Here is a 17,374-nt window from a genome sequence, read left to right as displayed (position 1 = left end):
AATATGCTGCATTGTGCAAGCCTCCTTCTGTTCTTGTTCCCGCGTCATTTATAAATTGCCTTTACCTTTTTATCCTCCCTCGTACATTCCAGGTGCATCAAAACAAAGGGTACTCAATACCTTACCATTCATTTTCTTTCTACAGCAACCACAGCCTGAGTAGAAAAGCCTCTATTCTGTACAAAGCTTCCCACTTATTGAAGAACTCTGGCTGTCTTAGCAGGGGGTGCGTGTCAGACCTCTGCAAAGAGACAAGGGAGCAAGAGTCCCACCTGGCAGCATGTTGTTAGGGGGACAGGATTTGTTAGTCAGGCTGTAGCTGATTTTTAAAGAAAACAAGCTAAGACTTTGCACTTCTTTTGGTATGCGGCTCCCAGAATGGACTTAGCTAGTTTAAAGCTAAACTCCAAGTAAACAGGTAAATACAGAGATGGAATACATATATCAGAGCGATTTTACCTGGCAAAGAATATGTATTACTCTCAATCCAGTTCTGAGATTCACACAGCTCTGCCACACTGCACAGCCCTGTCTGGCAGTTTGGGCAACGTGAATTTTCTCAGTTTCAGTTAAGTAACACTTACAGGTCTTGTCCCTCCCCCAGCCTGTGACTGGACCGTGAAAGAGAACAAGCAGGCCAATGAGCTCATCTCTCTGTCACTCTGTTCTCTCCTATCACCATGCTCCTTGCACTGGGGATCAACTGATTGGCTCCTTGTCTTGCTTCTCCCTCCCCCAGTCTGAGTTCTGTTGTGCAGTGGACTGGAAGAGGCTGATACCAGTCCAACTACAGTAAATTCTGTTATCCGGTATTCCTCTAACCAGAACAATAAATCCCGTATACTCACTGTTTTGCAGATCTGCGGCATGTATTATCCTGGAAATGAACGTGTGTCTATTTGTCTTTGATTACTGCATTTCAATATTAATATGAAGTGAATACAGAATTTATGATATTGTATAGTACGGCGTATGGCATTAGTTAAACCTGTTTTTTATAGTAACTCTCAAGCAACCAGAAACTAAATGTATCCGTAATCTGCCAATCCCCGTAAATGCCGGATAACGGGGAGTTTACTGTAATTACATTAGTTGCATTTGAAAAAATACATTTAAGGATCAATTACAGAGCTACATTCATTTGTGACTTTTCTATCTGCCGGAAATATCCAGTGGGCTTTGTGGATGTATTGAGCAATACAAAGCTGCATTAACTTGTGTTCTTAAAGTGACATTAAAGTCAAAGTTATTTCTGAACTGCGCATGCGCCCGCCCCAAGATCCTTTGCGGCTGCCCGAGAAATTTTCAGATGTTCGGACGGGAGCGCGTGGTGGACACACAGGTAAGTTTAAACCTGTTTGAAAAGGGTTTTTTTTAAAATCGTTTTGCATTTATCTACTGCTTGCTAGCAGCAGATATATGTAAACACATGCAAGGGTTTAATAACCCTTTAATATCTGTCTCGAGTTGTTCAGCATTAATAAGCGGATATTACATCTGGGTGCAAGTCCATCTTTAAAGTGCCCAGTGAGTGCCACCATAACTGTGAATTACACATGTATGCTATTCTTTTTATGCGGAGACCTTGCGACTCTTGCTGAAGGTGCTGGGCAGAAGCACTTGAAATATTTCACAGCATCATCTGTAAAATATCTTAACACTTAAAATCTATGACATTTCCATGATAAAGTTGCCTTCAGTACATATACTGCAGAGATTGTGTCTACTGAAAAGTGTAATCAGAGGTTCTTATCTGTTACATGCACTGATTCAGGCTGCCGCTGAGCACTACAAGAGCCCCTGTGTTCCTTCCCTCCCTACAGCTTGCTGTGTTTATCATATAATCTGTCACTTCTCTGCAATCACCAGACAGATACAACTGACTGCATTGCATATAGAAGCTAATAACTCCAGTAATAAGCTAGATTTTCACAAAACAATAAAATAAAAAACAGGGGGGAAAAAAACAGCCCATTGAAGCATCCTCATTTGTATAATATACCTCCCTCTATATTCTCATCCATTTATAACCGAGTCCCAAATGAGGGCATTCTGCAGCGGTGGCATAGTGGTTAGCACTTTTGCCTTGCAATACTGGAGGTCCCTGGTCAGCACACTATATGCATGGAGTTTGCATGTTCTAACTGTGTGTCCCACACTCCAAAGACATGCTGGAAGGCTGGCCCTGTATGTATGCATGTGAGATAGGGACCTTAGATTGTAAGCTCCTTGGGGACAGGGACTGGTTTGAATGTGCGCATGTAAAGGCATACGTAAATAGACAGCATTATATAAATACATTTCATCTTGTCAGGTAACACTGGCAGTAAAATATGCTCCAATGGCTGCCTTGCATTTTACAAGCACTGGTAGTGGCGTCTGTGCACCATTTTCCTCTTTGTATACCCAGTCAAGAGGTAATCTTTGGGGGTCACAAAGTGTATTTTAAGTAAGCACAACTTTTGAGTTAACATGGAAACTTTATTCTTGACCCCTTCACTGCTAAATCAATTTTTATTTAGTAATGGTCAGTAAAAAGTACAATGATATATATATATATACACACACACACACACACACACACACACACACTGTGAAATAAATGAACTTTGCACGATATTCTAATTATTCGAGTTTCACTTATATATATATATATCATGTATCTGCACTTGTCTTCTCAATGGTTTCATTGAGGACCCTGGATTGTAAGCCCAGCCTCAACTTTTCGCCAAGTCAAAATTAAAGCCCCAACAATGAACATTTCTTATTTGCCTCCTTTTGTTCTGCTAAATATAACACCGGAAGTGTGAGCTGATAACGTCATGTGCTCCCTTGCCTGTACGCAGGGGGGGATATGGAAATGAGGAGATGTTTGTGTTCTTTGTAATCCATCAAAAATGAAGTAGGTTGGGCTGACACCAAGTGCTTAGGAATGCTGTTATCACAAGTTAGGAAGGAAGTTAGGACCACACAGCTATTTTATTCTGTGCTTGCGGAGTGTTTAAAGGCATAAAATATAGGGAAATGTGCATGTATTCCAGAGACGTACTGAATATGGTTTTTATTTTGCCTTGACATAATGCTTTAACCTTTGTCCTCTCCTGGTGCTAGGCCTCACCTCTGGCAAAGCCTTAATGGACTTGTGAGCCTTCAGACATACACAGATGGTGTACAGCTAGGGCTGGGTGAAAGGAGTTTGCTGTGACTATAGATCACATGACCAGCATAAAGTTTTTACAGGATTATTATATTAGCACTTATGTGAATGGTAGCATGCAGCTGGTGGGCCTTCCCTTTCTAGACCAGAAATATAGCACAGGAAGGTGTTTTTTTTTTAACAAATATTTTGGCCAGCAGATTGGACAGTGTCCCATTTCTTCATTCAAGGCCGTCTAAGGGAACTGGTCAGAGAGCTGCCGACTTTTTAAATTGTGAGCGGTAAGGTTCATTATCCTTACCCTTTATGAATCTCTGACCCAGAAAAAGCATGCAGGATTCCTGAAACTTCCCTGGCTACATGCTCGTTCTGGGACAGGACAGAGTTGTCACGTTTAACACAAGTCAGGAGCAACAACTCCAATATTTGTATACAAGCAAGTCTGCTACTCTATAGTACAGATTTGCATAGAGCTGAGAGCTCCTGACCCTGATCTGCCTCCTGACATGGTGGGCAATAATTAAATAATAGCTCTGCCCACCTTGGAAGTAGTCATTCTACATTGTATCCCTATTCAGGAAACAGAAAAACTCAGTAGAAACATGGACAAGCCAAGTTTAAACAGCTTTGACACAAATGACACCAGCAACTCTGCAAACCCAACCATTACCCGATAACACGTTGGTGTTTTTTTATAGCGCTGCACCAACCGCTGTGAAGCACTCTAACTATGCAGGCAGCTTGGTTTGATTGCTTTAAAAGTCTAACATAACTTTTAATGAGACTGCAATGAAAAATGTGAGCCAATACCTCCTAAAGTCACATTGCCGTGGAGGAAGCGTCCTTGATAAATGAGTCGGAGAATGCACGGACTGCTGACCTGCTCCTCTTCCCAATCTGAAAAACACAAGACACTGAGTGAGCTTTTTACATTTAAAATATGCTTTTGACTTTTTGAATACTCATTTAACAACCTGGAATAGTGCAAATAATTCAAACCTGCACATTAATAAATCACAAAATAAAATATCAATAGCTTGATACTGAAAAACGTGAATGTTTTACAATTAAGTGGATCTGAACATTTGCTATGTTATAGGGAACATTTTGAAATCTTAATTGTCCCTAAGAAGTACCTTGAAAAATGTATCTTTCCTCCTGAATTCCTCCTAAAAACAGCAATCCATTTCCTGGTATGTGACGGTGCCTACGCACTCCTCTGCTTGCAGCCTCATAGCTGTATATCTGCAGTGTGAGATCTAGGCTCTGCTGCCTCTGACTGCTAGTCTCAAGAGATTTGGAGTGAGATTTGGTATTTATGTCCTACTTACTGTTCTCCTTGCTGGAGGCTCTGATATGAAGACGCAAAACCCTCCCTCTAACAAGATGGCCACACAGAGACACAGCGCAGAACAGAATCAGAAAAAAGGGAGCCCACAGAAAATACTGGTGGCTAGTCCTTTGCCCTCTGTCTGCCATTTTCTGGGGCATAGGCTCTAGTGTTCAGTTCCTCTTTAAACATAACCTATTCCTTGCGATTTTAGTCACTGTGTTCATGTTGTGCACCTAGTTTCTCAGCAAGTTAAATCCCTATTGTTGTTAGCTTCCCATTTTCTAAATAGCTCTAAATTGGAGCCCATAAAAAAGAAGGACCAAGGTCCTGACCACCTCCAACTCTAAGTACAATACAGCCCTGCTTATACATACTTGGGAGTATGAAAGGGTGGTTGTAAAACACAAACTCAACTACTTCCTTAAGGGAGTTGTACTAAAACGGCTGCAGGGGAGTAGTTATGCTGAGTGGACTTTTTAACTGGACCTTTACTTTACTGTAGGTGGGCACACACAATGCCTCTGATCCTGCCATTCACTGATCACTGTGATGGCCAGAGCAATCACAAATGTAAACTGTTTACAATAGAGAGCCATGACTTGAGAAAAGTGCATAGGTGCAGGGGACCAATGGAACGAAGAAAGATGCCACAGTGGATGAATGCTTCATTCAAAGCAGGGGTGGTTAAAGCACCCTGGTCACCCAATGTTGAGATTTTTTTTGGGGGGGGGATTTAAAGTCCCGGCAACCACCAATGATAGGAAGGGGATTTTAAAATGCCACTGACCGCCAATGATAGTGGGATTGTTTTGGGAATGGACTGCAATTTCAGTACAATACAGTTTTATTCCTCTGGAAACTTTCTTCCACTAATAACAGAAGACTTAGCTTCAGTGAGCAACTGAGCACACCCTAAAGAACAAGCTGAAGTCATATATTGAATTCCCCCCCAAGACATAGCTTCTTAAAAAATTAAACTACAATCATACTGGAGCACAGAACAAAAACTATTTTGTAATTGATCTTAATCTGGCAAGAAGTGAAGGAAAACGCATGCTTACAGCAATTAATGATCTCACGGATCAGCTGCTGATTTATTAGCCACTTTTCTCGGTCAGAATCAATGTCATGCAGTCCATGGAATAAGTGGGTGACCTGGCGTAACACTGGGAGAATAAATATTGCAGAACATGGCACAATTATGGATGCTGCTCAGATACGAGACGTTTCTTATTTCGCACATGACCTTTACAGTGACATCAGCTATCCAATAATGGCCTGGCACTCAGGTGATTGCAGCGCTCCGTCTGCCTTGTATAAAACACCGGAGGTGAAATTAAAACAGAGGATAATAGAAAAGCTGCTGCAATGCAAGATATGGCGGAATGACTCTGAGAAGTATAGAACGCAGACAGAGGTCGTAAACACAGAAGCTGTGCCAGAATTGAGAGCCGGATCAGCAGAAGCAGCTAACAGCACGGGATAAGCAAGGCTCTCATCTCAGCATGAAGGATGAAAACAAACCCATTATTTATCACATTTATAAACAAAAATATGTTCTCGAAAAATAATACATATTAAATGGGGGGGGGAAAAAAAAGAGCAAATCGCAAAATCATAACGTATTTCTCCTAATAAAAGCAGGGCTGTGCTGTCAGCTGTGACAGAGGAAATGATAAATGGCTGGCAGAGGGCTCATGGGAGAGTAAGAAAGAAAAATGGAAATTCTGAGATGCCAGATGTGATCGAGGAGTAACAGCTGATTCCTCCCTCAGACAAGGGCCTTCAACTCAAATAATGGACTACAGATGCTTCATAATTGTAGAAAGACTTTCTGCACAATATACTTGCGTGTGTCACCTTAAAAGCTATCTGTCAAAAACAAACAAACAGGCCTTTAGAAGACAGGCAGTAAAGCCGGTCCATTCACTGCCTAGCCCAACTGGGCATAAAACAGAGCCAGGCAGATTATGTCTGCAGTTTCACACACAATTGCTTTTTGAGAAAAAAAAAACCTCCACTGTAATTAAAGGGAAGCTTAAAGGGTTTTGATCTATTTTATTTTAAATTAATTTTGTTGAGTTACAAGAAAATTGACCATTTCACCTGTATTCAAAATTAATTTTACAAATATATTACAAGATGTATCCCTACCTATGCTTTCTAACAGAATGCATTGATCATGTAAATATGATGATGTGATGATGCCTCTTTGGTAGCAGAGGGGAAGGGGGTGTCTCCATTTTTTTTTACCACTGGTGCACCCTCAAAGAAAGATATTTAAAAGGAAATAGATCTTGAGTAGAACGCCACTTACTGTGTTGCTGTCAAATATTGGCTTTTGCATTGTAACGCACCACTGCTCAATTGCGCACATTTCAACGCAAAAGGCTGCACTTGACTTGCTTTGGCTGCAATGCAAACGCAGGCTGCAGGACAAATGCAGTCCTAGAACCGTCAACCACACTGAAGTGAATTAAGAATCTGCTGACCTGTGTTGGCATGTGTTTCAAAAGCACCTCAAACGCTTGCTCAGGTACACAAGCCCTTAAAGTGACTGTTGAGTAAACAACAACAAAAAGTACCATCTGTAAAATAAGAGGGTTTCCACTTGCCTGTCCCACTGCCCATTCCACAGATCATCTCTCTTGCACAGCAACAGCCACCTAACAACCTACGCACAACTGGGAGTGCTGAAGGCCAGGTCCTTGGCTGCACTTTGACGTTCCTCCCACTGGTCCCTACATTTCTACAGGACCTAGTAGTGACAATGAGATTAGCAGATGGGACTACAGCTTGCAGCGGAGGATGCAAGCACCTGACACTCGTGGAACTGTCAGATGTGAAGAATTTTTCCAGGGGCTGCAGTACTTGAACAAAGTGAGGGTTGGAGGAAAGGGCAGCAGGACAGGTGAAGGAATAGAAACCAACCAAGTTGGTGCTTTTTATTTTTTTCAAAACCACAGTAGAGTAATGCTGGTCATACATAGAAAGTAAACAATCAATGATTGTTTAAAACAATCAAACAGATTACTTGATACAACAAAGAATATGATCAACTGGGATGAATTTGATTTGATTTTCCACCAGTAATAAATTGCCCCATTAGACATAAACTGATCTTTTTTGATCAAAATGTGCAGTGAATGATCACAGCAAAATGATCGTTATATCGAACGACTTGAACGCGTACGGCTGCCATTAGTCTAGTCAGTGAGGAATATAGAGAATCCATTTTACTGTAACCTCTTGCTGCGGTCACTTCTAGAACTATTCCAAAAAATTAGAAAAGTTGGGGTTTTTGGGCAGCCGACTGACAACTTACAAACCAAACATTTTTTAGAAAAAATATTTTATTTGATTAAAAGGTAAGTAGAATTAATAAAATTGACAACATGATTCCCCTGTAAGCTCACTCCACATTAGTTAAGTTCATTCATATAAAGATGACATTTAGAAACTTATGCAATGGAACATGATTGAAAAACATGATAATTGAAAAATTCATGAACACATGACATGATTGGTATAAAGACAGGTGATGGAGGAGCTGGATTTTCTCAACGTTTCGCACTAAATAGCGCTTCTTCAGGGGATGGAGAGGGACAAGTTCAAGTGGCTGTGTTAGAAGTTCAATGATGTTTATATCTTCTATATATCTTTCTTAAATTGTATAGACAACTTCCCTCTCCATCTCCTGAAGAAGCGCTATTTAGTGCGAAACGTTGAGAAAATCCAGCTCCTCCATCACCTGTCTTTATACCAATCATTTCATGTGTTCATGAATTTTTCAATTATCATGTTTTTCAATCATGTTCCATTGCATAAGTTTCTAAATGTCATCTTTATATGAATGAACTTAACTAATGTGGAGTGAGCTTACAGGGGAATCATGTTGTCAATTTTATTAATTCTACTTACCTTTTAATCAAATAAAATATTTTTTCTAAAAAATGTTTGGTTTGTAAGTTGTCAGTCGGCTGCCCAAAAACCCCAACTTTTCTAATTTTTTGATATACCATTTCCAGGGGTGTTGGCATCGTGTGCCTTGATTTAGGTCATTCCATTTCAAATCTAGAACTATTCCATCATATGTCTTTCCTCTGTAGACCAGTGTGCTCATATTCTCTGTACTTTGTCCTCAGAACAGTTCAACTCTTCATACAAGGGGTTCATGCACTGCAACCCAACCGTAGTACCCTTTGATGTAGTCTTAAAGCCAGTACATGTCTGTTCATATTTCAAAGATAAAAAAAGGAGAGAGCCCTCATAGTGTAGCGTGCAAAAAATATTTAGTTTTATTACAAGCAGTAACTTACACAGGCAAAAAAATCCGGCCGGCACAAGCAGCTCAGGAACAAACTTTAAAGTTCCTTTTTTTATCTTTGAAATATTGCGGGACCACGGCAAGGAGTTTTGTTTGACACTGCGCCTGATACGATCCAGCTTTACTTCTGGGATACAGCCAGCGCTGTAAGGGAGAAAAACCGAACACTCATCTTGCAGGGACTGAGATTAAAAACAACTGGGTCCAAGTTTGAAAGCACGATTGCAGGCTCAAGTGTCACCAACTAAAAGCCTTTGATCCAACTCCATTTGGTGAGTACCCACCCAAGGGGGGCTGTTGGACTACCGCTACGAAATATATACCACCATCAATATATATCACTAATAACTTCCTTTGTACACACTTTTCACGTTTATTTTTTCGTTGACCAATTTATTCCAATTCTCTAATATATTTTTTTCACGGATTATATATATTTTTTTCACGGATTGTTTATATTTTTTTCACGGATTGTTTATATACTGTGACCTATTCGAGGTCTTTACACAGTGGTTGAAATCTTATCGTCCCAATCATTTTTTTTGTTTTTCCACAGCCCTATTGTACTATTAATTTTATTTTTATTTTTTTTTTATATAATTTTTTTATGATTCCATGTAAGACACATCACTTGTTTTAGAGCTAGACCGCCTAAACCTAAAATTTCACTTTATCACTTGGTTACATTAAGTCTTTTATTAGTTACACCTTTAGCGCTTTGATATATATTTTCTCGATTGTTGATAGGATTCCTCTATCCTCTTTCTAGAGCGGCTTTAGGTCTTAATTTATTATACATTTCCACTTTAGTCTCCTTTCCAGAAGCGCGGATTATCTATTTCTTAACATGTCTGTTCATGCCTATGATTAACATTTCCAGTCAAATGATTCAGAGCTCCTCATCTGCTTTACCTGCCATATCTGCTAAATACATGGAGAAGCTGATTTTGTCTAATTACTATAAATAGCATTCATTCTTCCCTGTATATATAAAAAAGGTATAGAAGCTTACTGCTCTTGTTATATAAACCTTATTTTTAGAATCTTCTCTTCTTTAATTGGACAATCAGTACAAATGTCTAAACATTCATTCTATTTAGACAACTGCCCTAAGGGCAGGTTCACGCCATTTTCCGGACCAGGTCTGGTCCGGAAAATGGTGTGAACCTGCCCGCAGTTCCAGTGCATTCCAGACCAGACAATGATATGAGACATGCAATATTTTTCTGGTCTGGTCTTGAACGAACTGCGCTGGTGTGAACAGAGGCCAGAAATAGCATAGGCATACATTAGGATGCATTTTGGGTTCGGAAACAATCTGGTCTGGAGATGATCTGGATGTGGTGTGAATGGGCCCTAAAACAGAATCTTCCAGTTTTGCATGATAACTGGTGAAATGAATTGCATGTTAAGTTCCTAAAACCCCTGAGATCTCCAGCATCAAAATATCCCATCATATTTGTGCCACTGCAGAGTATAGGAGTTCCATGCTGTTCTGTACCAAACCACATGGACAGACTCAGGGGAAACTTGTGATTATATGCAAGTAGAGAACTGCTACAGACACAACAACACTGCTGATTTGTCTGATCCTCTGAAATAAATATTTATGTTCTGACACAGTTACACGTATAATAGATAATGACAGTTATCATCTTACTGTTACCATTACTGTGTTAGCGCCCTAAAAGATGAGTGCAATTTTAGGATAAAAATGTTATGCAGTGTCCCATGATTGGTTCATTACAGGTACCTGTAAAATGATATCTTCCAAACCACCAAATTGCCCTGTAGTGCAACATGTGTCCAAAAACAACATAAGACATTGGCTATAGAACACATGACATCATCAACTTCCTTTAGTAGAGTTCATGTCATGTGAAATCAGCTAGCCAACAGTGATCAAGCCTTTAATATCATGTTCTTTCAAAGGATAGTGACCTATCTTGCTTTAGGCTAGGTTCAGATGTGGGCGTGTCCCGGGACCGTGTGATTGTGCATAATTGCACACAGCGATTGCCACGCAGCCCCATTGAATTCAATGGGGTTACATCCGCACGGCAAAAGCTAGCTTGTACCTTTTTTGTCGCAATAGTGTTCAATTGCATGGGTGATATTGCAGCAAGAAACCACGCCATCTGTTTTGCGCGACTTGGGTGCCATTAGAAAAGAATGGCACCACCAGCGCAATCGGCAGTGGTGGGCGATTCCGTGTCCGAGTGGCCATCAACGCGGTCACGGATCGCCCAGATGTGAACCTAACCCAACTCCCTAAACAGAAAGGCCAGATTATCCGATGTAAACATAAACGGTGATTTGAAGAGGCAGGACCCTTGTTGACAGGTGAGCATAAGAAAGCAAAAATGTTATCATCTACAACCCTGCTTCATTTACCTTGATATATTAATGGAACTAATGCATTTTACAAGACCAATAATCCTTTAAGTACAAAATAATTACTCAGAGGAAAGCTTTTTTCAGGCCTAATAGAGATGACACTTTAGTTATTTCATAAAGTAAAGCAATGCCTATTCTCCACTGCCATGAAATGAAGACATGGCTGCATTCCTGAATCATAGATAAAAAGATATATGCTGACAATTACATGTTATATATGTTAGTTTCCTGTTTTCCCTATCTAAGCCTGTAACCTTGTCACATGGGGATAAAGCACACACTTTCCAGGGGAATGGATGCAAGGTCATTTAATTTCCAGAGTATTTTACTTCCATAAAACTCCAGGGCTGTAAGCCTACAGTGACCATATCTCTGATAGTTGTTATGTGGTCTGCCCCTTCTTACTCCCCATTGACCAAAGAAGCTGGCCAACACACATCGTGGACAACAGGAAGTCAAGGAGACAGGGAAGGGACAGGCCACAGGATGACCACAAAATATCTGGTCCCAGTTTGCTGAGCTGTGGAAACTTTTGTTGGCCCCCCTAAAGCTCAGTGAAACAATGCTTTATTCCTCCTGAAAAGTGATCAAAATAAAAAAAAGCAATTGTCTCATGTAATTTCGTTGAATTACAAATTAAATATGGAATAAAAAATGGCAGATGCCAATTACTTTGGTCAGATTTAAATTATTTCAGATGATGGGCCCTTTTTTTGTGCAAGGACACCAACAAATCTGACCAAAGCTGTACATGCAATACATGGAAGAGGTCTAATTTATTATCCTGCAGCCAAGTTATGAAATTTTAGAAGATTTAACGTTGTCCAAAGTTGAGCAGATACCTCCTCGAGAATGATGGGCCGATAAATATCTGCCTACGCTCACACAGCTATATGGAGTCCTAGGATCTGCTGCAATCGTTGACACACGATTTCTCTCAAGGGGGAATCAATCAAGGGGGAAGGATTGGCCTGCGCACAAGGAGATTATCCAATAGGCTGGAAAACTCCCCTGTGCTACTGCCCCCTAGCTACCCCTTTCTTTTCTTGAGCAGTGAATGTACAGCACCAGCCCTTTTATTGACATTGCGTTACTGCTACATCCAGGAGATACTGGCTGAATAAAGAATAAACATAGGAACTGAGTAGAGGGACGGCAGAAAAAGACCAAGTGGCCCATCAAGTCTGTCACTTTTTTTGTTTTATGTTTTTTTTAACCTTTTTGTCTGAGACCTCTGTTTGTTCCAGCATTTTTAAATTCACTTACTGTTGAAGGTCTGTTCCAAGCATCAACTACATTTTTGGAAAAATAATACTTTCTAAAGATAATTTTGAACTTTCCTCCTGCTAGTTTGAGGTCATGTCCCCATGTTCTTGATCTTCATTTCATATTCAAAATACTGTCATCCTGAGCTTAATTCATTCTTAATGCATTTAAAGATTTACGTCTGGCCAATCTTCCAGCAATGCCAAATTATATTCTATGTTACAGACACCTTCAGGAATAGTAACACTATTGCACAACGTTATGTCGTCCACAAAAAGACATGCCTTGCCCACCAAACTTTCATTTATACCACAAACAGAATAAATAGAACCAGACCGAGTACAGAGCGTTATAGTACGCCACTAGTGACTGGTCTCTGTTCCGAATTAACCCAATTTACAACCACACTCGGATATCTATCCTTTATCCAACTGTGCATCCACTGAACCACCACAGGGTTAGGTCTTAGCTTGTACAACTTTTCTATGAGAGAATATGAAACTGTATCAAATGCTTTGCTACAATTTAAAAATCATGTCCAAGCTGACCCAAAACTCGGTCAAAAATTCACCCAGTTTAGTACGACATGATCTGCCTTCAGTAAAGCTATGCTGCTTTGGGTCCAGCAAGTGTTTGTAAAATAATCATCCTAAATCAGGAATTCCATTAATTTACTACTACAGATTTTAAAAAAACTCACTGGCCTGTAGTTGCCAGCTTCCTTACTACCCTTTTTTGTAGATGGGTAAAATAACTCACAGCCTGAAGATTTAACCCATTTATTACCAGAAAACAGCAATACTACAGGACAGGAGGCTGTCATGATTTTTTTAAAAGGAAATTTGTCATGAGGGAAAGATGGGAGATGCCACTGCTAATCTTCCTCAAAGTATACTTCCCTTGTTGTCATGCTGATCTTCAGGCTTTAATGATTTCTGAGTCACTGTCCCATAACGTGTATGCTGCCCTGGGATTCTGACATCACCCTAACTTGGCATGCATCCTTGAGCTGTAGGTTTGTTAATTTAAGAGAGGCTGTCAGATCAGAAACACAGCAGCTGTCATTGCGGACTTGTTTCTAAAGGCCTTAGGATCAAGGCTGCTATCCTGGTCTTTTCTTCAAGACCTACTGGTGTGCATATCAGGTGCCCTGATTTATTTTAGGCTACTAACACACTATATCGTGAACGGATGAGGAGTATTTGACAGTTTGCTTGCACCTTCAAAAACCTTCAGAAGTCAGCAAAAGCCACTTCCATATTTCTAGTCTGACAAGTTCTCTTTAAAACATTGTAGTCTGAGATAGCCAGGTAACTAGCATTTTCAAAAGTTAGCAACAGCACCCCCTCTTCTGTCTTATGGCAGGTTTCCCTTCATCGAGAGAGAGACCCCGATGCACAAAAAGTGGAGAAATTTTTGATGCAGTGCCAAGTCTTTTCAGCTCAATGGGATTGACAGATTGTCCTTGGCACTTCTGTCCACTGTGCAAATGTTGGAGTTGAAGAGATGCTGCATGCGCACCCAAGCAATTAAAGATGTAATTGAAAGGCCTGAGGGGGTGCATTACAAAGTCTTGAGCTCCCCTGGCACCAAGTCCACTAGCAACACAATAGAGCTAGGGTGATGTAGGGAACCTCTTGATGTCTATGGAACAAGGCAATGTGTTACCCTATTTGTTTTAAAGGCATATGATGGTTAATTTCTGCCAAACTCTGCCTATGAGCTGAACATTATCTCAAAAACCTCCTCCCTGAAGATAGGTCAACTTTTTAGAACAATATTGTTTTAAAGCAATATGTACAGAAAAGTTTATCCATAGTGGGTAATAGAAAAACAAAAACAAATACAAAATGTATTAATGTTTACCTGTAACTTCAACTCACGGTTTGGGAATAAACAGAGAAAGAAATGGAATCTGTTTAGCAAACACCCACTGGGATAGTTGAAATAATTACTGAACAAGAACACAATGTACAAGCTTATACAAGACCACGTCATTGTTCTGAGAAGCTTCTATGATGCCCTCCTCTTATATGTGCTGTGCCCCCAAACGCACACAGGACAATTAAAACCTACACAAATATGGATGATGTTATCTGCAGGCAAAAACATTTTAATAATTTGGTTTAAAGCACACTCTCTAAACTTTCAACTAAGCCTCCTCTCCCTGCTCCTCCACCAGTGCACAGTTCTTTTCCCCAAATGTCTTAAGCCTTCACTTTCATTCATCTTTGTCAAAGTACTGGTAATGTGTGCATGTCTGTAAAAATCAGCACAGATTTCAAATGCATGCACATATCCCCATGTTAGGTCTCTTTAAAACACAGTATGTACAAAAAAAACACCCACTGATCTTATACAAAAATGCAGTCAGTTCCTAAAGTTGCCCATTCAGTCTTGAGAGTTATAGCCCTTTGCCATTCCCCATCTCTCCCACTCACCCCCACTTGTACACTCTTTATTTTGAATGCAATGGACAGGGGATCCTTACTTTCTTCTTAAGTATCTGTATTGTTTACCGCAGGGGTGCCCACAATTTTTGTGTTAAGATCTACTTTTCAAATGACGAGCTACATGAGATCTACCAAAGAAAAAAAAAACCTTCTTCGCTCTCTCTCTCTCTCTCCTGGCTGTCTCTCCTTGCTCATCCTCCTGGCTGTCTCTCCTCTCTCTCCTCAATGTCTCTACTCGATAGCTAAAATACTGAAGGCAATGGCAGCAGGGAAAAGTTTAGGACTTGAGGTCTCTTAAGGGCATGCCATCTTAAAATTTTCACATTCACCGATAAGACCAGTGAGTGTGTACCTTAGCTTTATTCAACAGGGTGGGAACACACCTGAGGCTTTGTTGGCTCATATTACCTTGATCCCCAAGAAGGTTAAGAATTAGGTACGATTAGTACGAGTACCGATATTTTTTTCTCGGTACTCGCCGATACCAATTACCGAGTACCGGAAGTCCCATTCAGGAAGCCAGGTGGCGTGTAATGACTCGCCACCTGGCTTCCTGATTAGCCGGGCAGCGTGTAAAGACTCGCCACCCGGCTTGCTGATTAACAAGAAAGCCGCCCCATACTAATCCCCATAATAATAATCAAATGATCAGTGTGGATCTCTGTCTCCTCTCACTTCGGCATGTCCAGCCCGCCACCCCTGGGGCCTCTCCAGCCAGGAGCAGCCTTCCTCCGGTACCCACCCGGAGCCGTCTTGCTGGCCAATTATGGAAGCTGGGTGCCGTGTAATGACGCGGCGCTCTGCTTTCCGATTGGCCGGCTCCATGCTCCCTCGTCAACTTTCAAATGGATCTCCATTCTCTATACAGTACAAAATTTACTCACTCAGCTCTTGAAGGATGCACAAAAATATATAAAACAGTGGCAAATAGTGGCCTTCACCATTTCCAAATGCTTCCATGGAGATCCCAGGCTATCTTTTTCTAATTTATTTATTACAGGTATTTATATATAGCGCCGACAATTTACGCGGCGCTTTTACATAGCGTACATTCATATCAGTCCCTGCCCTGAAGGAGCTTACAATCTAAGGTCCCTATATCACATGCATACATACAGGGCCAATTTAGACAGGAGCCAATTTGCCTGATCCTTCTGGCTTTTATGTGGAGGAATCACATTGTGAAGATTGAAACAGATGAGTGATCTTTGCCTGCCAGATCTCCATCTTTATTATAAGACAGTAACCTTAATTAGCAGATGCAAAGTAAAAACAATGGGTTCCCCTTATAAAGATTATGGCCAGGTATAACCTGGCCCATGCTCCCTGACTTGCCCAGCAGCGTAGGGGATTGTCTGTGTATACTTTCCCCCGGACCTCTCATGACTTTGCGATTATGAAATAGGTTGAATCTAAAACATTTTTAAGTGAAAGCTACACTAAAGAGAGGTGGGACCTTCTTTGAAAAATTGGGATATTCATTGTGGTAGATTTACTGCTAATGGTAAGCTTAAACCTCTGAACCAATTGAGGGATGAGTGAAGCTTATTCCCAATGGATGCATTGAGATACTCCAAGCTGCAGCATTTTACCTCTGTTATTCTTGTAGCAATGTAGATAAGCTATGAGGCTTTAAAAAATGGTTGCAGAGGGACTGTGATATTAAGCCCTTATTATTCTCCTATAAATGTTTGTCAGGTTTAGATTACCAAACAGATCTGTATTACTCTCACCGCTAAGGTTCAAAACAGATGTTTAGATACACTTCTTCTGCAGAAAATTTGAAAGCAGCACAGCCGCGCCAAGGCACCTCTATATAGTGTGGTCCTAACTCTAAACTATGGGGGGGGGCTTCCTCGTTGTGAGCTTCCTCCTGACAAACCTGCTCCCAATTTTATCTTTTGCCTTATGTGCTCAAGATGGAGACTCTCATAGTTTAGAGTTAGGACCGCACTATATAGGAGATGCCTTGGTGCGGCTTTCACATTTTCTACAGAAGATGTGTATCTAAACCTCTGTTTTTAACCTTAGCGGTGAGACAAGTTTTTTTGCATGCTGGCTGGTGAGTGTGCTGGGAAACTTTTGCTATTACTGTTTAAAGCCCTTCCATGTGCACCTTGCTGTAAAGCTGGTAACAAATCGATGAGTGCATTTGCCATTTGTTTTGCTGGGCGTATACGACGACCCCCTAATTTTTCAGTATAAGACTACACCCCTTCCGAGGCAACACCATTTAAAAACATCAGATTTGATTTAAATAATTTTAATTAAAATGGTTATGTACTTAAAATCCTTCAAAATCCTCATCATGGTCATCCTCTTACATCATTAGTCCATTTTGGGCCATTTAAATACACCCACTAATCTGTCAGCACGCTGGATGTGCGGTAATACTGTATGTACGGTAGCTTCGGCTACAGTGTACACCGCTGAGCCAATCA

The 17,374-nt window shown here is 40.7% G+C and overlaps 1 protein-coding gene across 1 annotated transcript in view; it reads right to left on the bottom strand.

Annotated features, from left to right (window-relative positions):
• The window catches only part of UBL3 (ubiquitin like 3), a 151,368-nt gene that overhangs the window by 10,607 nt on the left and 123,387 nt on the right, over positions 1-17,374 (bottom strand). The window contains exon 3 of the mRNA XM_018555482.1: positions 3,968-4,054. Within this exon, the coding sequence (XP_018410984.1) occupies positions 3,968-4,054 (87 nt within the window). The remainder of the gene's footprint in view (positions 1-3,967; positions 4,055-17,374) is intronic.

This window comes from Nanorana parkeri, unplaced genomic scaffold (assembly GCF_000935625.1).
Source record: "Nanorana parkeri isolate BGI_ZX_2015 unplaced genomic scaffold, ASM93562v1 scaffold198, whole genome shotgun sequence".
In the NCBI taxonomy this organism is placed as follows: domain Eukaryota; kingdom Metazoa; phylum Chordata; class Amphibia; order Anura; family Dicroglossidae; genus Nanorana; species Nanorana parkeri.
Note: the sequence above shows the minus strand (reverse complement) of the source record. Positions and strands in the feature narration are given on the sequence as shown.